The sequence below is a fragment of the Macaca mulatta genome, chromosome 8, assembly GCF_049350105.2.
Source record: "Macaca mulatta isolate MMU2019108-1 chromosome 8, T2T-MMU8v2.0, whole genome shotgun sequence".
NCBI classification, from domain to species: domain Eukaryota; kingdom Metazoa; phylum Chordata; class Mammalia; order Primates; family Cercopithecidae; genus Macaca; species Macaca mulatta.
Window position 1 is genome coordinate 107,647,450 of NC_133413.1, and position 26,961 is coordinate 107,674,410.

At 44.6% G+C, this 26,961-nt stretch overlaps 1 protein-coding gene across 4 annotated transcripts in view; it reads right to left on the reverse strand.

Moving 5' to 3' along the window:
* The window catches only part of TSPYL5 (TSPY like 5), a 45,059-nt gene extending 18,338 nt beyond the window's left edge, over positions 1-26,721 (reverse strand). For 2 of the 4 annotated variants that reach the window (XM_028852786.2, XM_077943889.1), the window contains exon 1: positions 24,407-26,721. In XM_028852786.2, coding sequence (XP_028708619.1) covers positions 25,362-26,615 — 1,254 coding nt within the window. In that variant the 5' untranslated portion in view covers positions 26,616-26,721 and the 3' untranslated portion in view covers positions 24,407-25,361. Of the gene's footprint in view, positions 1-22,252; positions 23,129-24,406 lie in introns of those variants that run through there. The other 2 variants (XM_028852787.2, XM_001092365.5) reach the window with 2 other exon arrangements.
* Positions 26,722-26,961: the final 240 nt, after the last annotated feature.

Genomic DNA, 26,961 nt, shown 5'->3' on the forward strand with positions numbered 1-26,961 from the left:
TAAGTTACCCAAACTGTCTAAGCTTGTTTTCCCTTTTATAAAATGGAAAAGGGTTCACTATAGGTCTACCTCATGGAGCTTGGGGTGTGTCCTAGGTCCGATACCTCAGAAGAAGATCCTGAGATGAGGATTCAAATGCATGGGGTTTATTTAGGACATGCTCCCACTAAGGGAGTCAGGGAAGTGGGCAGGGACCAAGTGAAACCAAGCACAATACAGCTTCCCAGCCTGATGCCACGGGGCACTCTGGAGGATGTTATTCCTCAGAGTTTGTCCTGACTTATGTGAGTGAGCTGGGCTTCCAAACTCCTGCACTGGTCACTTATTGGCCGAGGGCTAGGTGCACCCAGATACTCTGGCTGTCTGCACAGTGGGCAAAGAGGCCCAAGAAGCGCTCAGGCAGAATCACAGGTGTGAACCATTAGGAGCGTTATTATGGTAAAAAAGACCCAAGGATCTGGGCAGAGCAGAAATAGTGTCTGCTACAGCACTGGTTAAATGACATAATGGTAAACCACCCAGCACAGTGCCTAGTGAGGAGGAGGCATGGCACGTGAGCCATGCCAGCTCTTATTGCTGCTGGAATTATTAACAATATGATCGGCATCCTTCTAGGCCCTCTGCATCAGGGAATCTGTACTATGGGCCGCAGCCAGGGAATTAGCATTCAAAGCCTCCACGTGGGTAGATCGCACACTCTAATGGACAGCAAAGAAGGGGCACTAACATTTATGGAACACTTACTGTTCAAATGTCAGGCACTGTGCTGAGCACTTTACAAAAGCTGTCTTACCTAATCCTTATAACAGCCCCATAAGATGGAATTATTTTTATTTTTATAGCTAAAGAAACTCATCCAGAAAATCAAAATAAATTGCCCATTGTCACACAGCTAAAAAGCAATAGAGCCAGGATTCAAATGCAGTTATGTCTAGGTTCTAAAGCAAGAGTCCTTCCACATAAGCTTCAGAGGCTGCCCCTAAAAGATGATATGGCACAGCCTGCTGTTCCCTGCCCAGCATATTCTGAACAGCAATGTGCCTAGCTCCAATAACACACACATCAGCTTCCCTTGCAATTAAGGATGGCCAATAAAAGAAAGTAAAGTCATCTGGTGGGGCTCCTTTAAATAAAATGGATTCCATCAGGAGGCATTCTTTTTGTTCTTCCCCATCCTTCTCCTGCTTAGAAGACAGATGTGATGGCTGGTGCACCAAAAGCCATCATGGGCCATGGAAGCTACAGACCTATGGATGAGCTCTGAATTTATCTAAGACTTATTTATATGAAAGAAAACACACCTTTACATTACTTAAGCTGCTGTTATTTCCGGTTTCTGTTTCTAGCAGCTGGACCTAATCCTAACAGACACAGATCACATGATATTTATGATCTCCTTTAAGGACTTTACTATCTTGAATCAAAGTAAATTACCCACTTGCCCCAGGCCCGCTGTCCTGGAAACATGTTGATGTATCTCCATGCTACAAAATTGAACCCATAAAGTCCCAACATGTTGCTTTGTAAACATCAACAGATAATAACAATAATAAACTGTGAGTGGTCTGGGGTTTCGGAATTTCCAGGGCAGGTATGATTTCTTACCTTTTGAAACTGAAGAAACTTGGACACATGCTGAGAGACAAAGCCCTGATCTGACAGTGTTCTCTGAGACCCTGGAATTACTACCACTGGCACTTTGACATACATGCCTCCCACACATTCCTCATAGGAGCTGCGCCTGGCTTCTCACCTGGGAAGCAATGGCATTTTGCTCTGTATCTTGCAGCCCTTTAAGTGTCCCACTATTCAGTGACTTTTCTAACTGCAGTCCCAGGAAACAGTGCATGACTGAAAGCCTGACAAGGTCTTCAATCTATTTCCTGCCATTTTCAGGAATAGTTGATGAGAAGCTTCAGTTGATAGCAGAATCTCCCAGTCTGGAGCACAGCAGAGGACTTACCTAACCAGGGATGGTTTGTCAAAGCAAATTTCACATGCAACTGATTCCATCACCCTGGGACACTGGCAGAATAAATAATCACCATACACATTTTGTTAGCTACGCCTCGTTAGAGATGGATTTTAGGAAGTGGCATCCTGAAGGCTGCTTATCTGTCAGTGCTCCTTTAAGCATGGTAAGCTTTCCAGATTGGCTTTTCTAGAAAATTAGACTGTTGCCATGGCCAGGTGCCACCTGTCAGGGTTACTGGCATTGTGGGAGCCAAAGGGAGGGATATGAAGGCCTGAGTTCACCTTCAGAAAAAGTGCTGGCAGAAAGCTGGGAAGACATTTCCTTGCAGAGTGAAAGCTTGATCAGAACTCTTGCCAAGAAGGCTCTTGACTTGAGCATCAAAGAATTCCAGCTTCAAGTCACTGTGTATTTCTACACCTTTCTCCCACGTCTCTCTTACCACACTTATTCTGTCTTGAGTTGGATCCCACTGAATGGAATGTTGGATGGACTATGCCTATGATTCTGCCCTGTTTTCCATGTTTCTATGATTACAAGGGATGTGGCCTGGGCACCATGGATGTTCCAATTGTATGTGATGTTCCAATTGCACTGAATTTGTGTACCTATTGTGAACCAGGTGCTGTATTTTGTCTGGGAAATAGAGGGCTCAGTGACCAGTCCCTGTCCTTGAGTGGTGGGACCCTAAGGACAATGGGGCCCCTAACAACATCCATTCACACAAAGGTCCCAGGGTGTGGTTTAGGGATCTTATTTTTAACCTAATTTGGCACCTAGCATATCACGAAGCCACAATCTGCATTCTTAATTTTAAAGCCTATGTCTCTTTTATCTCTGTGTACTCCTTAGCATTTTTTCTGCTCTAATTCTTATATCTTATGCAGTCTTGTTTCCTAGGCCACACAAGCCTCAAGAAAAATAAAGCTCTGGGATAATTAATAAGTTGCTGGCTTTGGACTCCACCCAATTTTGTTAACAGGTTAACTACCCCTTACCTCACATTCATGTTACATACCCCACATCTACTTTGTGTCACACGAAAACCTCTGTAGGCCCTAAACCACTCCTATATCATGTCAACCATATTTAAATACGCCCACAGCCTTCATTTAAAGACACATAGGCAGATGGAGAGAGTCACAGAGTTCTATACATAGTTATCTATATTATATATTATTCTACATTGTTTTGCTATAAATTTTTGAAAGGATGTTCAATTTTTATACATTTGAGTTTGTTAAGAATAAATTATTTTATTTTTATGATCCAAACATTTCATATTTACCTATAGTATATGAGACCTATACGTAATCCATTATTACATGAATGGCCTAATGTTACATTTTGAAAACACCTAATTATTCATTTATTAATTTTGGCTTTGAAATTTTCTTTATGTATTAATAGTTAATAAATATTTTTACAATACCTGAAAGGTTATAGGTGTCTGATATGTTCACCTACAAATAAACAACTCTGTTCTTCTCCCTCTACTCCCAGCACTACCTCAGCCAGTCCCAAATTCCCTTTGTAATGGATCCCAAAAACTTCCTGCTCCCATATCCTTGCAACTAGCTAGACATTGCTACTGGGTTCCTATTTCTGTTGCACTGGGTTCCATGGTTACCTGAGATGACCACACCTCCCAGTGAGCTCTTTATTCTCTTAAGGAGTAAGGCTCCCTCTTAAGGAGTTTCTATCGAGTTTCCTAACCATTAGGCCACAAGATTACTCTTGTGGCTTCTCCATGTGCCATTTTACCCCTTGCCATAGAACATGTGTCTCAAAAGGGATGCCAGAACCTGACTCTCCCCTACATTGGGGTTAATTCCTGACTCCCTCAGGGCAGCCTTCACCTCCTCATCTTGCATCATAAGTCAAGCCCGGCATCTCGTGGTCTGACTCTAAATACCAATGCACTTATTCTCCAAAGAGTCTGGAATCTTACAAATCTGTCTTGGCATCCCAGAGTGACCCCATACTCACCTTCTGATAACACTTTACACCCTCCAAAGAATCTTTATGCAAGATAAAAGACCTTCGACTCAGAAAGATGTTCTCTCCTAAGGATATTTTGACTCCTAAGAATAATACCATTAAAACCAAAATTATGTCATCATGGACACATTTTTGTACTGAAAGGATTTTCTAGAGAAAACTCCATTAAATCCATTTGACTCCTTGATCAACCTTCTTAAAATAGCCTAGTTAAATCCTCTTTAATGTTTCCCATTTTCATTCAAATTTTATTTCACAGAAGTTATTTGATTGGGATTTTAATTTTTTCCTATGTCAACTTTATATAAAGCTTTGACCCATTACTCAATTGGTTTGTTTATATCAAATATTATGGTTGTAACTTTTGCCCTTGAAAACTTACTATATAGACATTGTTATACAAAGTTCAATATTCCCAAGTCAGACTGCACAGATTAGATTTTAACCACTAAAGGCTTTAAATTCTGTTGATCATTTCCACCAGTGATATTCATTATGAACCATATAAAAAAGCTGAGAATGGTGTCTCTTTCCCAGCAAAGCCACACACTCATGTCCTTAGTTAGATCTTCCAGAGCGGGCCTTTCCTTTATGGCTGGATGGCAGTACAGTGAGTGAATAAGGCATGAGCTCTGGAGTTGAACTGTCTGGGTTAAACGGGGCAAATATTTAATTTCTCAGTTTTCCCATTTGTGAACTGGGGTCATTATTAGTACCTAAACCACAAGGTTCTTGTGAGGATTAAAGCAGAATTCACACAAAGTGCTTCACATAGTACACTGCATGGAGACACAATGTAAGATGTGATAGCTCTTATTACTCCAACCACCTTAAAAATTCTCTGTTATCTATTACTACAGTTAACAAACCAGCCCAAAACCTGATGGCTTAAAATAACAGCAATTTATCACTCAGTAATATTTAATTGTATGGGTACAACACATTTTGCTTATCCATTCATCAGTTAATGGACATTTAGATTGTTTTTACCTTTTGGCTATAGTGAATAGTGCTTCTATGAACATTGCATACACATATTTGAGTGCAAAAAAAAATGTAGTAGTGATATATGCTACAACATGGATGAACATTGAAGACATTATGCTAAGTGAAGGAAGCCAGTCACAAAAGTGTCTCCATAGAGACAGGAAGCAGATGGGTGGTTGCCAGGAGTTAGAGGGGGCGGGGAATGAGAAGTGACTGCTTAATGGGTACAGGGTTTGCTTCTGGAGTGATGAAAATGTTTTAGAACTAGAAAGAGGTGGTGGTTGCACAACATTATAAAGATACTAAATGCCATGAATTGTATACCTTAAAATCATGAATTTTCTGTTATGATGTATTTCATCTCAATTTTAAAAATCATCATAACAGCAATTTATTATTTCTCGTGACTCTGTAGCATAGCTGGGAGGCTCTGCTGGCTTCACCTAGGCTCCATTCAGCAGGACGGTTGACAGGGAGGGCGGGTTCTCTCTTTCACCTGGTCTCTCATCCAAAAGGAGGCCAGTTGGAGCTTCAAGAAAATCTCCATGAGCAACCACTTACCAAGTCTCTGCTTGGGTCACATTAGCTGATGTCACATTGACCAAAACAGGACACATAGCTAAGCCCAGAGTCAATGTGGGAGAAGACTACACAAGGGCATGATATCAGGAAGTATGATTCACTGGGGGCCATTATTGTGATAATCTCTACAAGCATCATTCTAATCATCTACCCCAACTTGACTTGGTCTGAAATGACTCTTACATCCTAACACAGAATAGAAAGCTTGGGCTGCATGGCTTTAGAAGAGTAAGATGCAAGTCTCAAATGTATTCAGAGTCCTCAGAATGAAAGGAAACTCAGCTTCTTTCAGCATTCCTTTTTTTCCAGAGATCCCCCTGTATTTAAGTTCAATGTTTTTGATCAGAGACCTCTTGTTATGATCAATTTAATGTGAAACAGCTGAATGAAGGGCAGTGGCAATGCAACACGATGACCATCTTCACAGTGTCCAACTGTAAGTGCTCCGGAGTCACCACCCTGACATTCCTGGGGAGTCAGTCCTATCAGAAAGGGCTGGTGGAAGCTCTATTGGGAGGGGCTTCCACAGCCAGGGCTGCCTGGTAGACAGAGTACCTACAATGCCCTTAAAGATAACTGTTGTTTATGAAAGACAGCCGCACCCACTACCTTACTTTAAACCTGCGAGTTGGTACTATCATGGTCCCCATTTTGCAGATGAAAAACGTGGTAGGACAGGAGATGCACTCCCCAAATGCACTTTCTGGAGGGAAGGACTTGCCTCCAGCTGTCAGCTCCTTCAGGGTATGCTTGCCGTAGAGAGCTGCTTTGCCCAAGGGCATCTCTTTCCTTTCCGGGTAGCCCAAGTGCAATAGCTAACAGTGGCAGGGGTACAAAGACCCATGACAGGACACCTCTGTGGGCTGCATATTCTCCGGAGCTCCCAATAGACTCTGCCCCATTCTAGCCCCTCCCCCTACAGTTCACACATGTTGATCCATAACAAACACTTGCCACTTGCCAGTAAGTGAATCTGGGCAAGTTGCTTTGTCTTCCTGTATAAAGGGTGTGGTGGAGGCTGTCCTGCCCACTTCACAAAGTGTCAACAAGATGTAGAAATGGTGGTGAGATTCACGCAAAATATGCTGACCGCAATATCTGCTCTTTGATCCACCAACATGTCAATATCCTTTCTTGGATTCTTGGATACGCTCACCCCTGGTTTCTTCAAATGGTGATAGCTATTCACTGTGATGATAGCATTACCGTGCACCAGTCACTGTGGTGACAGTATTACCGTGCGCCCGTCACCGTGGTGGTGACAGTATTACCGTGCGCCCATCACCGTGGTGGTGACAGTATTACCGTGCGCCAGTCACCGTGGTGGTGACAGTATTACCGGTCACCGTGGTGGTGACAGTATTACCGTGCGCCAGTCGCCGTGGTGGTGATAGTATTACCGTGCGCCAGTCGCCGTGGTGGTGATAGTATTACCGTGCGCTAGTCACTGTGGTGACAGTATTACCGTGCGCTAGTCACCGTGGCGGTGACAGTATTACCGTGCGCTAGTCACCGTGGCGGTGACAGTATTACCGTGCGCTAGTCACCGTGGCGGTGACAGTATTACCGTGCGCTAGTCACCGTGGCGGTGACAGTATTACCGTGCGCTAGTCACCGTGGTGGTGATAGTATTACCGTGCGCTAGTCACTGTGGTGATAGTATTACCGTGTGCTAGTCACTGTGGTGATAGTATTACTCATAAAAATGCTATGAAATAGCCACTATTGGTGGTAGATTTGTTATTTTTCTATTCCACTGTTTTTAGAGACATTTAGATCTGGTGAAATCTGTTAAGCAATTCTACAAGTTTGGGTTTGCAATACTGGGAGTAGGACATGGGGAGAGCTGAATTGCACTGTGCATAGAGGGAGAAGAATTTGGCATGCTGAGAAATCTAGGAGGACAGGAGTAAAGAAAGATGAGGTGAAAGAACCGTGAATGAGATAATAAGCTGCTTGTTCAGTATCTCCAGATTGTCTATAAGGTATATTAAGCTTGCAAAGTGCTTGCTATGAGTGGGTTTTGTGGAAACCGAGGCAGGAGCTGAGTTTTGAGTATGGGCTGATGGAGGCAAAACAGGCCACAGCACCGATTGATAGCCGGGACAGAGGACTCCACATGGGCATAAGCCCTATTTCTGGAGAAGGATTTGGGTTTCCCTAAACTATGGCCTGTAAGTCTGAGTCCGAGGCATTGCTTTCAAAATCACACAATATTTTGTGTGGCACAAGAGGTCCTGAGCCTTTGTCTGGGGTAGGTATGATTATGGCTGTATTAAAGATCAAGAAACTGGCCCTCAGAAAGGTCAAGCTATTTACCCAAAGTCATCAGCGGTCAGTGCTGGGGCCAAGATTCAAACCCGTATCTGTCTTGTTACAAAGCTGGTGTTCCCATGGCTACCCCAAAACCATCATTTTCGTTTCTCTGCCACCACCACCACTCTGCCCCAAGCCCATCATACTCTGCCATTCTCACACAGCCAAGCATGGTTTTCCTGCCAGGTCCCAGCACAGACCAAAAGGTGGAGCCACCAGCCTGCAAGAGACCGTCACTGGGGTACGGAGACAGGAAGGCCAAGAAGGCAAGTGCCACGGCACCTCCTGTGGCTTCACCATTCACCTCCACTTCTAGCCAGCCTCTTGCCCTCCCCACCTACAGCCACATGCCTCTCCCACGCAAGCAGGCAGGAAATCCCCCGGGAAAAGAGGCAGGTGGAAAGGGTGGCACCGTCTTTCACAGGCAAAGGGAGCTCATGGTGGGCACCCGGGATGCACTGCAGCAGGAACCCTTTAACAATGGAACCAAGAGCAAGGGCTCCATGGTGGGCCAGACTCCCAAACAGAAGACGGACAGCCCAGGCGCTGCCAAGACCACACGCCACAAGAGGGACCACTCTCCACCACTTCCTCTCAAATAAACAGCAGCGCAGCACTGCCCAGGGCCAGGGCCACAGCACAAGGGCTGCCAAAGTTTCCATTAGGAAGCCCCCCTTTTCTGTGCTGAAAATACAGCTTTCGGAGTTTAGTCTGGGTTGAGACCCCTGCATCATCTTGGGAGCCGGTTTCAAACTGACTTTTCCTTCATTTAGATTCTCCAGGGATAAAGAACTTCCTCACTACCCACTCCCCCAGCACACACCCTTCGCCAAATAACCAAACAAAACTCCTAGTTGTTTAAAGTGGTTTTACTTTTTGTTTTGGATTTTTTTTTTCTTTTTCTTTTCCTGCTATGGAAATCAGAGAACAAATCGCTCCTCTAGGTAGGGCTTGAGACTGGAGTTCTCCATTGTTTACAGGTGAAGGGGCCTATAGGAGTTTCCTGTAATGCTGCTTGTTGGTTCTCCAGCTAACTCCCAGCAGTAGGAGGAGGAGGAAAAGGAAGGGAGGAGGAGGAGGGGGAGAGGGAGACTCCCCTGTTGAAGGTGTCGGCCCAAAGTCCTGGGCTGCCCCGGCTGGCCTCACATTCTCTTTGAGCATCACTTCTTCACCCTGTCCTCCCACAGCTGGCTGGAATACAGAGCTAGGCTTGACCACAGACGAGGGAAACTGAGGCACTCAAAGGGCTGAGATAACTGTGCACAGTCCCCTGGGCTCTGCCTTGGCACAGGAAAAGTCTCCCTTTTCTGGGGGGTCTCTGTTTCCTTCTGCTCTTCACCTCATCCTCAGAGCAAAGCTTTCCCTCTTCCTTTCTCCCTTTGCCCCAAGGCTGGGCACCCACTCTGGACTCCTTTGATTGCTAAAGGAGGAAACTGTCTTTTCTGCTTGGACCCAGGCTCCCCACTTGGACTTGGGGGTGGAATCATCTGGACACCCACTTCTCCCAACCTGATTAACCCATTTATGTCCTGCCATGACGGCTTTCCTTTTCTGTTATCCCACATCAAAGTCTGGACACCCCAAGCCCCTACATTTTGAGCAATGCATCTAAAATTCTCTTAATTCCCTTGTACCCATCTCCTCTGTCACCACAGTCCAGCCCAACCCAGAGGGATGTGCACCGAACCACCACCACAAGCACAGTCCATGTCTTTCTCTGACTCATGTTCTTGGAATGCGTTTGTGTGGAGCATTTCTCACTAACAATCTTTTCCCCGGTGTTACACATTCATTCTAGTTCTGTCCTGCTCTGTCCAGAGGTGAACCCTGCCATCTCTCTGAGCCTCGGACACTTTACCTATACGGCCAGTCTTACATCCATCCCTCATATGGCACCGTCCAGGGCTGGAAGACACCCCTGCACCTGTGTGTCCCTCTGCCACCCACGTTCACGAGGCATATCCTGTGATGGGTTATCCCCAGGGGAACAGAGCCATTATGCAGAGAGTGAAAAACTCCCAAGCCTCCCTCAAATATGAACCCTTGGTTCCCAAGAAAATCCTATCCCTGATTCTCAAGGTGCCAGCCTGTATCACTGGACCCTGTGCGTCTGCCCCTGAGGAAGCCCCTTCATCTGTCAGTAGTGGCCGTTAGCCTCACTTTTTGGACTTCGCAGCCTCACATGCCCACAGACAGCAACCACTATCTGGATTATCTGTAGCCAAGAGGCACATCAGAAATACAGAGGGAAAATACCAAAACCTTAAGAAAAGTATAATAGTAATTAAACAAGGTTTGATGCCTTGAGAGTTGAAAGCATATGTATGTCACACTAAAGCAGCAACCAAATTTCTATCATATAAAGACTGTGCTACTGTGTAGAAAGGCAGTGTAGGGAGTTGCTGATGCTCGATGCCTGACCCTGGCCCGGATCCTCATAAATCAGTGTTTTTGATTCCTGTCCCTCCCACTTCCTTATTAACAAGGATGACCCGGGAATGGAGTGCTTCTTCAGTGGGCATCTATTGTTTTGGCCTGCCCAGCATCCATCCCCCATTCCTCTGGTATTAGCACCATGATTTATTTTCATTTGGAAAAAAAATCACCCCTTTCCTATTGTCCGTTCTTGTAGCTCGGGTGGGGCTGACCCCTTTCCTGGCTCCAGGGCTGGGCAGTGACCCAGTTCTTAGCAATTGACTCAAGTGTTTATAATGACCTAATAAGCTAAGAGTCAATCTCAGGATTTATTTTTTTTTTTCCTTTGGTACTGGCAAGGAAGAAATACTTTCATGCTTTATTAGGGTTACTGAAAGGGTAAGCTTTGCAGGCCTAGAGCATCGAGAAGCCATCTTGCCACAGGGAGGAAAGTGTCTGCCCCTGGATCAAGTCATATCTGAAACCCAGACTGCCCCTGGACTTTTCAGTTCTATACATAATTTGAGCCTTGTTTTTTTTTATAACTTCCATCTAACTCCAAACTTTTATTCCTCTTTTACAGATTAAAAAAAAAATCACTTAGAGAAGGTAAGTAACCTTCCAGGTTCCAGGTACCTTCCAGGTACGCTAGCTAGTAGCTCTCAGAGTTTTGATATGAACACAGTCCAACCCTTTTTTTTTTTTTTTTTTTTTTTTTGAGATGGAGTCTCACTCTGTCGCCCCGGCTGGAGTGCAGTGGTGCAATCTCGGCTCATTGCACCCTCCGCATCCTGGGTTCAAGCAATTCTCCTGACTCAGCCTCCTGAGTAGCTGGGATTACAGGCACCTGCCACTACACCCAGCTAAATATTTTTGTATTTTCAGTACAGATGGGGTTTCACCGTGTTAGCCAGGCTGGTCTCAAACTTCTGACCTCATGATTTGCCCACCTCGGTCTCCCAGAATGCTGGGATTACAGGTGTGAACCACCACACCCGGCCTGATTCCAAGTCTTAGTTGTCATACTCTACAACCTTCCATTATATTCCTTCCCTTCACTCTATGCTCCAGACCTAACTCTAGTAAACATTTAACAGACAACCATTCTGGAACATGTGGTGTCGCCATCAGGTACCCAAAGCCAGTGACTCCAGCCAGGCTTACTTGTACCACCGTCCATATCCACTGCGCTTTCTTGGTTCCAACTGGAGTTTCAGTTTGGGTTGTGAAGGCCAGGGCTTTCAAACACAGACTTCAAGCCAGCTACAAGGTAAGCATGTTCTGCAAACTGCATTTTACCATTTTTCTTTAGCCAAGAAATTCACATCATTTTCCACCAATTGCATGTTGACCCAGAAGCTCCTGGAGCACTCAGAGAATAAGAACTACCCATGGATGACTGTTTGGCAGAACTGTCTCTTTCAAAGCTGGCTTGGGGCACCATGGTTCCAGCTCAACTAGGGCTGAGGAGCATTTAAAATTACTGAACAAGGTGAGGTGAGACTTCAAAACCCTTACATCCAACTCCAATTAGAACAATCCCATGAAAAGAGAGCCTGAGAAATGCACGGGCCATACCATGTTGGGAATGACTCTCCCTGTTTTCCCCTAGCCCGCAACTAAGAAGAGGCTGAGATAAATAAGATAAGCTTTTCTGGAAGGATAATATAACAAACGTCCAACAACAAAAAGAATGGCCCCCCAAATGGTGATCTTTAGCAAAGTTACTGGGCTATGGGGAAAGTTCTCCATCTGGAGGTCTAGAGCAATCATTATTTGGGGGATTTGGGGTTTCAAATGATAACTACTCCTAGCCAAATTGTTATAGAATCAACACACAATCATCAGCAAAGTACGGGCTTATGTTTAATCTGCTCACAGGATTACTCTAGAAACTGGGGCCAGATTGAGAAAACTGTCTTTAATCAGAGGCCAAACTCTGAAAGTTTTGGCTGCTGCTGTAGCATTTTGCATTATTCAGATGCCTCAAATGTAACTGTTGAAATAAATGTTCATGCTTAATTGGAATGCAAGGTGACACCACTTGATTTTCATGCTGCTTAGATCCACAGGAAATCCATCAAAAAAGTCAACCATATATGGTAAAGCTACCAGGGCTGATACTTAAATTCATAGCTGGTTCACATCTCTTGCCAAAGCACCAAATACTTTTTCTAGGAGGCCAACAATATAGATTTAACACCTAAAAATAATTTCCTTGACCAAAAGTAGCCTCTAAATCATTGAGAAATATTAATGTATGTATTTTATTTGGAAAGAAATAACAGAAAATATAAAATTAATCCCATTGATTAAAAAGAATTTAAAGTGCCTCCACTGAATCATGAGTAGGACAAAGAAACTCCCAAAATCTTCCAAGAATTTGCTGTATTGCCCTATGACCACTTGGTCATATGCTGGCTTTTGTTAAATTTTTGTTTCATGTTTTCATTGAACTGTTCATATATATACACACACACATATATATACATATCTATATTTTAATCTATCTATCTATCTATCTTTACTCTTCCTATTTAGATGAAACAGAAAGCGCAAGCCTGTATTCTACAGGTCCTTTGACCCTATGGTGCCTAACTCATGCCTGAGATCACAGAAGGTACTAAACACAAGCAAGCTGTCTGAATCGATGAAAAAATGTTGACTATTCTCCCTTCTCCAAGGTATTCTAGCAATGGTGGTCATGGAGTCTGATGAGTCCCTGGCCTTAGAATTGTGTGGCGAGTGCCTATCTAACAGCGATGCTCCTTCTTCCTTGCAGTTCCCAGGGAAATAGTCCTGGTCAGCCCAAGCCAGTCATGGCAGTAACAGTTTCCTTTGCCAGCAATTTGTCTAAGGGTGAAGACTCATTTCTGCCCAAAAAGATAGAAAGTCCATTGGGAGGCTTCAGGAAATATTTTCCTCCCCAGTAAAAGAGACGGGGTTCTAGGGGAAAAGTCCTTGTTTGCTTCCTTTCCTAACTTTCCTGTTTTAAACACTGTATTTGTGGATATGATGCCTGGAACAGAAGCAGTCATCTCAGGTCCATGGGACAGATTTGAAGACAAAAAGTCTTTGCCAAATCCAAAGATGCTGGAGGGGAAGGACCAGAAGGATGGAAAGAATCTGGGAGCTTGATAAGTTAGCAGCTAAAACTAAGCATAGGATCACCTACCTCCAGATTCCTTACTACAAAAATAGCGTCTGTCCTTATTTCTGGGCCTAAGTGAGGGTTTCTGTTACTTGCAACTGAAAGCATTCTAACTGATTCATATCACCCATGTTAAAAACAGGAGTAATTGTGTCTCCCCTCTTCTAGGAGGGCGTTGTATCTCATCTCTTCTAGGTACGTTATAATTGAGAGAACAGAGGTTCAGGAGCCAAACAGATGCCAGTCAGACAGAGTTCTGGCTGAGTAACCCTGAGCAAGTTTCTTAATTTTCAAAGCTTCAGTGTAATTAACTATAAAATGTAGGTAACAATGAAGACTTCATAAGCTTGCTATCGTAAAAAAATAAAATAATGACTGTATATAAGTCACTTACGCATGCAGTAGGTGCTCAATGTTAACTCCTTACTTTTTTACTTTCCATATAATCCCTGTGTGGAGTAGAAGGGTCAAATTGTGTGAAGGGGAAAGCACACTCCCATGGTAGTATCAAGAAACCTTGATTTGATTTTTCATCATCTTTCTTATTCCAAGACAAGACAAATGATAGGGATTGCTGTCCATGTGGGAGGCTGGAGCTCAAAGAACAGCTTCTAATCAGCAGGCCTGCCTGCGTGGCCTGTATACAGACAAATCCCTCATTTAGGAGTTGTTCTTGCCTTTTGTTGAGCCTGATGCTATCTTTGACTCAGCCTGATCAAACCATCTGCTTAATACCTCTATTCAGAAAGGCCCCCACGTGCTGGGCTTCTTTGGGCCAGGAGGGTCTCTATTTCCCACAACCTGCCCACAGCTAGGAGCCTTTAAAATGTGGACCCAACTACCTCAGTGGGCAGTGATCCCTGAGTGAGTGTGCATCTGCCCTGGCAGCTTCAGGATGGTGTGGGCCTGAGGACAAGCAGCAGGCAGTCAAAGCTGGCTTGCTGGCCACTCTCATGGCCTTTCTGGACACACACCTAGATATGGCCCCCACACACATGTGTGACACACTTTCCTCCCTGGTGATTAGGCACAGTGATCGTCAACCCCTGGAGAGCTGAGAACCTATCTATAGTCACACACTGTCCTTCCTCCTTCCTGAAGGCATGAGGACGATGTTAGCCTAACTCACAAACTCATACTGTAAACCCCCACCACAGAGGCAGTGCAGAATAATGGTTAAGAGCCTCTACCCATAGCTCCAGGAATTACAACTTATGTAACCTTGGCAAGTCACCTAAACCCTCTTGGGCTCTTTTATCTCATCTGGAAAATGAGTATGAAAATAGATTTGTTGTGATAATGTGTATAATGTGCTTAGCACTGTCCTTAGCATGTGGTACCCAATCAATAAAATGGACTCTCCCAGGCCACTTGTATATTAGGAAGGGATCATCTCCTCCTGCCGAAGGACAATCCTAAGGCATGGCCCACCCAACCTGCCATCTTAATTGTCTATGGCTCATAAGATCAACATTTGCACTAGTCCAAAATATTTGTCAGATATTTCCTATGTGTGGGCATTTGGGATCCAGCAGCAAGGATCTTTGAGAGGTTACAGTCTAAGGAAAGAAACAAACTCAGAGACAAAATCATAGTCATGAATTGTAAATCCCATCAAGAAAAAGAGGGAGCTGTGAGAAGGAGTACAAAGTGAGCAGCGGGAGTGGGAGTATCATTTTACTGAAAGTCAGATAAGACATCCTGCTGAGAGAATGGCATGTAACTTGTAGGGACTCAGTGTCCCTCACATAAATGCTAGAAGGAAAATATATTGTCCTCGGGCCAGAGGTGGCACTAGTAGCAAGACAGGTTCTCAAAGCACAAGATGAAGAGATCTCCTGGTATGGTGGGGCCCCACCAACCTTGCTTCCTTAGGGACAATGTGCCCTGTAATTATAACCACCTCCAGAATGTGCCTGGGCTCAAATGCCTCACCTTGCACCCTTGTCCCCCTCTAAGTGCCCTGAATTGTCTCATAAATCATCTAGTCCCACAGCACTTGGCAAAGTAGCACTGGGGTTTGATGACCGTATTTTCCACGTAGTCTTGGAATTCAGGCTACTTAGTATTGAAGCTCAAAATAATTTTCCGCTAGATTTACTCACACTGTTCCACTCTGCAGGTTAAACTCCTGTCCAGGTTGCTTTTCAGTGAAACCACTTTTAGAGATTGTTTTTGTTCTACCCCAATTTTCTGGAGTCATTTAAATTCAAGGGACCTCTTAGAAGATCGCAGATTATATATACATACCTACGTATAAAGACAGAGAAAGATCCCTGTGAAAGTCATTGTCCAGAATCACATTGGCTTTGCTTTTCCTTGTTTTCAATTACAGACTCATGTGCTGTGGAACATTACTAAAGCACAGTGTGCATGGCACATTTCCAACATTTTTCATTTGCTTTCCTGCTGTCTTCCATTTCCCTACTTGATTTCCAATGTGAGAGTGATGTGGTGCCACTGTGTTTTTTGCCCAAAGCTTTGTGCAGGTAATAGCTTCCCTCCCCCATCTCTTTAAATCCATTTCTATTAGGTTCATGCTTCTCCTTCACTTGAAGTTATTCCCAATCTCTGCTCCTGGGCTCTTCTAACCTCTTTGTAGTTGGTCACTGATGCCTTCATCAATTTCTAAGAACCATTCATTTGCATTCATTCAGTGCTTAATGAGCACCTACTATGTGCAGGCCACTGGGCTGTGGGAATACAAAAATGATTACCACCTACTGTTTGTTATTCTTCTGTGATCTAAGGATCACATAGTCTCTGGTGGGAGCAGGCAGGTAAACAGGTAAGTACAAGTCGTTACATTAGTTACCGCAGATTGAAGAGTGGACAGAATATTGTGGAAATAAAGAAAAGGGAAGGATTAATTCAGCCTTGAAAGATTAAAAATAACATCACAGAACAAGCATATCTGAGCTGTATGTGAAAGGGCTTTCTTGCTGAGCAAACAGCTTGTGTAAATATGAGTGTTCAGAGAATGAGATATGGTTCATACTGGCTAGAGCACAGTACAGGGTGGCAAGGGGAGATAGTTAGAGACAAAGATGAGAGGAGTTTGGTAAAGGTTGGTTAGGGCCAAAATACAGGTCAACTGAACAGTTGACTGTAACTGACTATAAATATTAAATAAATGAAAATCCACACGCTTGTAGTGACAGTAAAGAAATCATGCCCTTTTTGAGACCACTGGAGGTTATTATTATACCAACTTCCGATGCTGAAAACTGGTGATTAAAGGGAAGGAATTAAGTCTTTACACTGCCTTTTTAGGAGAAAATGTAGTTCCTTGCCAGACGATGAGGGAAAGACCTCCCTTATACCAGAATACCAGCTAAAGCACGTAGTAAGAATGACAAGATTATAAAATCACCATTTTGCAACTGACAGTGAAATATCTGACGTGGGCAAAAACCATCAATGGCTGCTAAAACCTTGGGATGAAAAGTTTTAGGAAACATAATATTCTCCCAGTAACAGAGAACCATCTAGAAATTACCTGCTAACTGGAAAGGGAAAATGCATCTTTACAAAAGAGAGACATGGTGATCACCATCTTAACCAAAAGATCAAACTAATGGTACAAACGTGGGACAGCCTCTCACTGTGCACCTTCTGATGTGACACATATGAAGTACACAGCTTCATTAGGTAGTATCTTAGGTAGTTTCAACGGCATCTTTAGTTTAAAAAAAGAAAAAATGGAGATAGAGGAAAAAGTTAAAACCAAGAAGCAGCAATTGGACAAATCTAGAGTATGGGGCATCCTACAAGACAACTGCCCTAACTTCTTCAGAAAGTCAATGTCATGAGTGGGAAAATTTTAAAAGGTGGGGGGGGATTATCTTGATTTTAAAAAGACTAAAGAGATGTAACAGTCAAATGGAATGCCTGAATATTATTAAATCCTGATTGTGAAACGAACACGATAAGATAACCTTGGGAACAATAGAGACATTTAAAGATATTTAAATATGGACTGGATACTAGATGGTATTTGGGAACCAATTTCTAGTCTTATAATGATCTTGTGATTATGTGGGAAAGTATCTTTTTTTTTTTTTTTTTTTGAGACAGAGTCCCACTCTGTCACCCAGGCTGGAGTGCAGTGGCACAATCTCAGCCCACTGCAACCTCTGCCTCTCAGGTTCAAGTGATTCTCCTGCCTCAGCCTCCCAAGTAGCTGGGATTACAGGCGTCTGCCACCATGCCCAGCTAGTATCCTTATTTTTAATGAGATGCACGCTGAGTATTTAGGGATGAAGCATCATGCAACTAATTCAAATGGTCCAGCAAAATATATATACACACACATAAATAGACAAACTAAATATGTCTGAAAGTTCACAATAACTGGACTTAAGTTGTAGGTATACAGGTGGTCATTGTACTTTTCTGAATATTTGAAAGTTTTCATAATAAGGAAGTTTGAAAGAAACAAAAGGAAAGGGCACATAATGGAGGGCTTGTTATGAGCTCCTTGGGATTCTGGATCCTACTGCTGAAGGTTTCAACCAGTGGTTGATATGATCAAATTTACATTTTAGAAAGCTCATTGATGTATTGCATTTACTCAACCAGTATTTATTGATCACCCATATCAAATGTTGAGTGAACCCTGAGGTAAGTGCTGTGGGAGATACGAAAACCAAAAAGGCATCATCTGGCAGAAAAGCATTTACCATGTAATAGAGGAAATGAGACACAAAACACTAAGCACAAAGTAAAGCTTTCTTGTCACAAGGGGTAACTGGGAGACCTGGGGGGGAAAGGCAGATGCACGGTGCCTCCAGGTGTTATCTGGTATTCAACGTCCACAAAATTATCTCAGAAAGCATAAAACTACAGGTGACTGAAAATCACCTGTCAGCTCTAGCCCCTTGAACTTTCCTTATTTCTAGATGGCAGAACTCTAACCCCATGAGAGATACTGGAAAATGCAAGTTTTCCTTGAGGTAGGGTGTAGGAATGTGACCCATTTCTGACCCAAGGGACCTGACTTAGGTCTCCTGAAATCTACCAGGGACTACTGACAAAGATCTTCTTTCCTGATAAAAACAGACATGTAAGAAGGCCCCCTCCTCCTCCTCCTTTCTTCCCACCTCTGAGTGCAGTTGGGTGAGGTTGCGATGCTTGCAGCTGGAGAATCGTGAGGGGAAAGCCAAGGGAAAGAAAGAAAAGATGGCAGACTCAGATCCCTAATATCATTAAGCCTCTGAAGCCTACAACCTGACAACCTCCCGTTACCAGACTTCTTCTTAAAGAAGCAAAATTTCCCCCTTTCCAACTCATTTATATGCAGTTGTTGATATATACGGCCCAAAACCACACTCAGTCCTCATCAGCAAGCATACTATGTCTACAGCCAATCCTAACCTTTGAACAATGCAGTTGAAGGAAGACTCACCCACCGAATCAAGTCGGTCCTGCCCCTAGTTATGACCACACGCACGCTGTAGTTAGGGATGGTAAAGAAGTTTCACATTCATATGCCAACTCAGATTAATTGGCAGCAACTGGATAATCTGCTGTGCAGAAAGTTAAATACAGGTTCTGTGGAAAGTGTCTAGATTCATAGTGTCAGACATCTGCCCTGGGCCACATGCTTACCATCCCATGGATGGATGGAATTTGGAATCAGAAGACCCAAGTTTATAAGTCCTGGCTCTACTACTTTTGTGATTTTGGTCATTTAACCTCTTTGAGCCTTCTTATGGGATAGTTGTTATAATCAAGATAATATAAGTAAATGTGCTTTATTAACCATGAAGTGTCACACAGATGGTAGTTACTTTGTCTTATATTTGTCAAACCTCAGCTGAGGACCAGGTTGACAGGATGGAGGGAGAGAAGGAATTCAAGGCTCGAGCCCTGGATGACCAGTAGCTGAACACCTGACAGGAGGGTCTAAGTCCAGAGTTTCAGGTGAAAGTGAATGAGCAGTAGTGAGTTGTGATCCTGAACAGTGAAATATAGTTGGAGAAGATTCCAAAAGCAGAAGTGAAGATGCTAAGGGCAAATAAAGATAGAAACCATGGACTGGATAGCCTACACTCCACTTTTTTATTGTCCCAACACCTGACGGATATGACCCTACTCATCAGTTACAGTGGCTCCCCGTGACTAAGGACTTCTCTGAATCTTCAGAGGGGCAAGCAAATTTGCCAAATTTCCCACCCTAGGTGGTTCTAACATGCCTCCCTAGGGCAGTGTGTCTCTTTCCTCTGATGCAAACCACTATAGTAGACTAGAATAAAGAAGCCCAAAGTGCAAGAATAGACAGTCCAAAGCTGGTAGAGATCTTTGGTAAGCTCAGGGTGGCAGGACCATTTTATTTTTCTCTCCCCGCTCACCTATGGCCTAGCACAAACCTACCACATTTCAAAAAAAGCCCAGGAGGTAACAGTTAAAAAATCAGAAGAGGCCTTTTTATAATAAAAGTCAACGCTAAAAGGGGTCCAAGGGCTCTTAAGATAACTAGAATGACCCAAGAGGCCCTCCCTCTCCAGGTTATGGAAGGCCTGAGTCCCTTGTGAAGTCTTACCTAAAGGCCAAAGGTGAGGGAGGCTTCCTTTAGCCCCCTCTTCAACCCACATGGACCTAAAGCATTCACCAGCCCCATGCAGGAAAATGGAAAAAAGGAGATTGACTATCAATCTCTTGACGGTGAAAAGGTGAAAGCTAAGAAGAGATTGAAACCTATGGTGGGTGGGTGGCGGGGTGGGGTGCAGGTGGGGGAAGAAAAATTCAAAGTTGTGTTTGTCCACAGCTATATTTCCAATGTCTACACCAAGGATTAGTTCATATAAGAGGCAATGAATGAATGAGCTGATGGAGAAGTAGTAAATCCCAGATTGAATGGGTTGTCCAAGGAATTGAAGAGAGGTGTTTGAAAGAGGGCCTGGACAACAGAGGCTCTGCACCCACAGGGAAGCAAGTGCGTAAACGGAATTGAACTGGGCAGACAGCCCCTCCCAATTCATAATCAAAGCAGACTGAGTGAATCCTGAGAGGAAGATCAGGCCTAGAGAGGCTGCTCTCCATCCCTTCTGCATTCCACATATCAGAAAAACTCCAGGGGTTTAAATTTTGTTTAACATGAAAAATTAGGAGATTCTACATAAAGATACTATTGATAAACTGAAGATTATTCCTACTTGAGTCAAGTGCTATGTGTGTGCATTCTTGAACCAGACTGCCTGAATTTAAAGCCTGGCTCATTCATTACCAGCATGATCCTGAACAATTTACTCAACCTCTTTTTACTCCATTTCCTCAACCCATTAAGAGATAATTAAGAGATAATTAAGAGATAATTATCACTTGTCATAAAGACTCAATATATTAATCCTTGTATAACACCTGCAATGGTGCCTGGCACATGATATGCCTCAATACAATTAACTACCATAACATGAGGCACGTATGTGTCAAAAGAATACAAGTTAAGATGTTGTTAGGGGTTAAATTGCCCCTGCCCTCACACCAAATTCGTATGTTGAAATTGTAATCCCCAATACTTCATAATGTAGCTGAATTTAGAGACAGGGTCTTTAAAGGGTAAAGTTAAATGAGGTCATTAGAGGGGCCCCAGTTCAAGATGACTAGTATCCTTATAAGATACTAGGACACGGACACACACACACACACACACACACACCCCCATGTGAAGACAGAGAAGAAAGCTATATATAAGCTGAGTGAGGTCCTCAGAAGAAACCAACCCTGCTGATACCCTGATCTTGAATTTCTAGCCTCCAGAACTGAGAAAATAAATTTCTGTTGTTTAAGCTACTCAGTCTGTGGTACTTTGTTATGGCAGCCCCAGAAAACTGATACAGATTTTCTTATGAAACAAATGTGGCCCACTTTAAAAATTACCAAATTCAAATGCCCTGAGGCATCTGAATATAAACGGTGCTTTAAATTCATTCATTCATTCAACACTGGAGCACCTACTATGCCCTGAACACTGCATGTTTATTTATTAAAACCCTTCATCATATAAGCCCATTTTATTTTCTTGTAACAACCCACTTCTAATTTTGTCCATTTTCTGCTGGGCAGCTTAGTGTGCCACTTGGTTGTCTGCCACTGCTTCTCCTGATTAATGGGAAATGATCCTTGTTATGGATCTGAAATGAACAGCATCAGAGGATGTAGTTCTCAACTCTGGCTAAACACTAGAATCACCTGGGAAGTTATAAAAATATCCACACCCAGACCTACCCTTACCCCGTTCTGATTTAGTTGCTCTTTGTGTGGAGCTCTGGCAGTGTTTCTGTAAGCTTCCCAGACAATTCTAGTGTGCAACAAAAGTTGAGCACCATTACTCAAGTTTAAAAGGGCCTTCAAGGTCACCCCCCCTTTCAATTCAAAGTGCAGTTCACAAACCACCAGCACTGTCATCATCTGGAAGCTCCTTAGAAATGCAGAATCTCAGGTTCCACCCCAAACTACTATATCGGAATATATATTTTAACAGGACTCCCCACACAATTCAGATGCACCCTAAAATTTAAGAAGCAACGTATTCCTACTAGAATCTAGATGATTCACAGAATCTAGATTATTCTAATGGGAGTTCACTGCTTCTGAATCGACTAGAACGCATGTTAAAAACTAAGCTACCTGGCTTCCTCTCAGAATCATAGAATCTCAATCTTTGGGAAAAAGGCCTAGAAATCAAAATTTTATGTGTTTTTGTGTAGCTAGCCACACAAGGGTCTGCAGCTTGGGAATCACTTACCTAGGGCAATGTATATACCCTTTCAACTGCCCAGCCTCTGTTTAACAACTTTCCAATTCTTTTTTGAAAATCAGAAATATAACAGAGATACAGGTTTTTATTTGTCCACCACGCATGCAAACTTACAACTATTTATACTGTTTAGGAACACAGAAATAATTGCGTTATTAACAGGGTGTCAAATTACCAAGTACAACAACCAGTTACTAATTATTTTGGGGGAGGTTATTTTCACAGAACACAGCAACAATTTCTAAATTATTCTTCCAAAACCAGAGTTATGAGACCAGTACAAGCTGGTAACAATGCTAACGGTCACACAAGTTTCCATGTTACACAGAAAAAAAAGATTGACATTCTGCTGAAGGGTCTCAAGTACCTTATCATATCAGAATTTTTGAAAGAGTTTTACAACAGAACAGTCTCTCTCTTGTTTTGTGGATGCAAGGGAAAGGAAGCATCCCTCTCATTTCTTTTTGAGACTCCTTGTTAATTCTTAAAACACATTTCTAAGGCCCATCTCTGGAACTTCGTTAGTTAACATTAGAAGCGAAAAGCAGACCTGATGTGATTATGATAGTGCACCCCATCACTATCACCATCAAAAGAGACTACCAATCTCCCAAAGTAGTCACGGTTGCATTGGCTTAGTGTCTTGGATTTTCAATAAACAATACAGATGAAAAAGAGGCAGATACAGATGAAACCAGGTTGACCATAACTGATAAATGATGCAGCTAGGTGATGGACACATGGGGTCCAAGGACCATCCTCCTCTCCACTTCTATGCATGTCTGAAAATGTCCATAACAAAGAGAAAAAAAATTAACAAAAAAAAAAAAAAAGCAGACTTGCACAGCTCTATCTTCCCATTAGACTAAAATGGGGAAAGTGGTAAGACTTTAAAGGTAAGATGTACAGCATATAGCACTCTTCTGCATGTACAAAGCCACACCTAGAACAAAAAAGAAAGTAACCAAAGTAACATCATTCTGTTCCTGGTTTGTCTCTGTGGCTTATAAAATCTACTGATGATAAGATTGGACAACACCTTGGAAACACCCTCAACTAGGCATCCTATTTGTCCATAACCTCTTCAACTCTCCTTTTCCAAGCTAAGGAGGTCCCTCCCATACTCTATCACTGAGAGACAGGCAGGCTCCCCCTGCAGCTTTTCAAGCCATTTCTGTCTGATTTGCCAGGCCCACACCGTACCAGTATCATGCCTACTTGATGGTTTTGCTCCAAATCCCCAGCCTAGCACACCCTTGCTACAACTTTAAGTCAAGGTCTCTCCTGAGGAACTTAGAATGAGGTCTCCCTAACAAAAGAGAAGGTAGGGAAGAACGGGCGTAGATACAGTCCTTCTTCCCCACCCTCAGGGATAAGAGAGGGAAAGGCCCAGCTCCGCTTTTAAACCCACTGGAAATAATCTGGAGATCCAAAACAGATTCTGCCCATCCCCATCCCCATCCCCCAGGAGAAGCTTGAGATACTCCATAATGGAGACTAAAACCCACTCCCGGGGCTATTTGAGGTAGAAGCAAAGAGAGCAAAGGCCTGCTGAAAGTGGGAAAGCTGGGGGTTGAGGTCCAGATGGCCAGAGGCTACCACAAAGGAGGAAACAGCAGGAGGCACTTGAGTCTTAGGGAGTATTAAACCAAAGTCAAAACAAGAGTAAACACTAGTCTATGATATGGCTGCCTTGGGGTTTATCACTCGAGCAGACGCTAGGCATGAAACAGTTTTTCAACTTCAGAACTGTAGAGCAAGCCCGGGAGACAGGTTCAGGGTCTGCCAGCAGATCCACTTGGCCTTCTGGTTTCCTCAACTCTCTTTGAATCTAGTATATGTGCGCAGTGCCAAGTTCTCAGATATCTCCCTAGCTGTATGTAGAAAAATGTGGTTTTTCAGTTGTTTTCTCTGTGGTACTATTTAAACAAAATAAAAAGGAATAAGGAAAAAAGTAAGGGGAAGGTGCAAGGAGAGGAAAGCAGGCTACCAAGAAAGGGAGGGAGGAAAGAATAATGAGGGAGGAAATGAGGGATGGAGGAAGGCAGGCAAGTGAAGTAAGAAGAGTGAGTGACCTGAAGTCAAGCAAGCAGAGGCCCACAAATCAGAAATACCTCTTCCCCAGAACCCCTACTATAGCACTCTGCTCATGTCTTAGAAGGGAATAAGGGAAGTTGACAGCGGTATCTGGATTCTATATAGGCCCAGTCCTCACCCTCACCTGCAGCCACAGCATAATGACGGTGAACACATGTCCACACATACCAGCCCGCCCATCAGTCTGGCAGCCAGTAGGGTTCCTGGAAAGCTGGGGAGGGTAGGTGTGTGTCTCATGCACTGGTAGGGGGCCTCAGTCCACAGGCAGTTCTTGAGGTCCTTGTTGACCAGGAAGCCAACTGGGGCTGACAGCAACCCAGACAAAACTTAATGGCTTGATAGTGACACGGCATGGGAAGATCCTGATGAGATTAAAGTTCACCAGTAGAAGGGCCCAGAAGCAAGAAGAGACACATGATGGTACAGAATACATGGCATACTGCTTCTTGCCCTTAACTTCATGCATGCCCAGCAGTTAAGTGCCATTCTGCAGAACATCAAGCAGGATGGGTCTCACGGACCACAGGCCAAAGCCAGAAATAAAGTAGGTGACATCTTAGCTGGTGACCCCAGACCCACAGAACAGTAAGTTCTAGGTGATGACTAATACCATGTGCACTGGCTTCATTCTGCAGTGGCAATGGAAACGCTTGCATAGATGACATGCACGGCCAGCATGAACACGAAGCCCAGCAAGTCACCGGCCCTGAAGGAGCAGAGCTTGAGGATGCACTGGTGGTCCTGGAGGATGACTCATGAGTGTCCATGTTAAAGACAAGTAGGAAAGGCCAGAGCCAAGAACAAGGTCCAGGCAATGTAGATAAAAGGCAGCACACATCTAAAGTACGTGTGCTTAACATATGAACAGTCCAGGTGCGATCACATAACATGTGACACTAACGTAGAAAAGCAAGAGGCTATGGGAGGCAAAAGAACATGATCATAAACGCCATATTCTTGTAACTAAAGTCCAAAGGGTCTATAGTACACAGAGACCAACATGAAGAGAAGGCAGAGCGCCAAATATGTAGTCAACCAGGAACAGCCCAGCAGGAGGTAGCAGGGAGACTTGTGCAGGATCAGTTGGACTGGCTCACCCCAGGCTGAGTAGTCTCCACTGGCTGCTTTCCTGGACCTTGCCTGCCTTCTTTTTCCTTTCCTTTCTCTACACGAGCCCCTTCACTCAAAAGGTAGAACTGCAGGGGATTGGGCCACAATTCTTCGTTGATTATCTCCACAATCTTGTCAGACTCAATGGAGCTGTGGTTTGAAAACCAACCAAAGAAGCTACGGTTGTTTTCTGGGTTTCCCTGGCTTACGGACTGGAGATCATGCCCTGGGAGCCACTGGATTGGAGTAGAACGAGACACCACCTGGCCAGAAGGACCACAGCCATATTCCTTGATGAGCACCTTATTTTGGAAATATGGGTTGCGATCGAAGTAGAACTTGATTTTGTAGCCCAATCTGGCAAGGCCGAGCTCTTCCACTTCCAAGCTGTTTAAGTAGCTCAGTACCTCTTTCTCTTGGCTGTTCAGAAACGATGCTAGCTGGGGGTGGTTCTGAAATGCTTGCCCCCAGAAGCCCGGGATATTTTGGATGAGGTGGTTCCTGCGCTCCAAGTGCTGCAGTCGCAACTGCCCAAACTTCCTGGAGAGCCGAAGGTAGGCCCTGTCCGCCTGGGCGTTCATGTTCTCCAGCTTCAGCTGCACGTTCTCCAGCGTATCCATGCTGCCTTCCGTCGCTGGGGGCCCCGACCCTGCATCCCTCTCTTCCTTCTTTTCCTCCCCAGCTGAGACCGAGGTATTCTCCCCTGCCGACCCTTTCTTCTGCCTGCCACCAGCTATGACCTGAGGCCCCCTCCCCGCGGTGCTACAGGTTTCTGGGGCCTTCTTCCCGGCAGGGCCACGCCGGTTTCCAACGCGGGGGGCATTTTTCGGCCTTCCCACGGTTCCCGCTGTTCCCACGAAGACAGTGTCTGCGGCCAGGCGCTCCGAGAGAGATGCGGCCTTTCCCGGGCCGGGCCTGGCCGCGGCCTGCCCGCGGTCCCCCGCAGCTCGGGCCCGCAGCGCGAGGCCACAGTCCAGGGGGAGCCGGCAGGCGGCCTCCTCCCCCAGCCGGAGGAGCTGCGCGGACGCAGCGGTTTCCAGGCCACCCCACCCCGCGCCAGCCTGCACCTGTGCCGCCTGGGTGTCTTCCCCGAGACTCTGGTACTGTGAAGGGTCCGGGTCGCGCGGGGCGTCGTCCGGAGCAGGGCGGACTCGGGCTTTGGCGCGGCCTTTGCCCCGGTTTTTCGCGCGGGAGGACTTTCGACCCCGACTTCGGCCGCTCATGGTGGTGGCAGAGGCGGCTTCAAAGCCACGCTGTGACCCTGCGGCTCCTAACGCCAGCTCACGGTCGGGACCGAGCGGGTCTCTCCACGGCAACTGCCGACGTCACGACCGTACAACTGTACCGTCGCGAGAGGACGGGATGCGCCCCGTGATTGGCGCCGCCGCTGCGGCTGCGCAGGAGACGACCCCCGCGGGCGCTCCCACCCCCATCTCGCGCGGACTCGCTTTCGGTCTTAGCGAGTTTCTCTGATACGCGTCTGGTGGATGCTGCCCTTTCATTTCTTCCCCGCGGTCTCATCGTGCCCTCAGGGTCTCGCTGAACAAGGCAACGCTAAGAGCCATCACC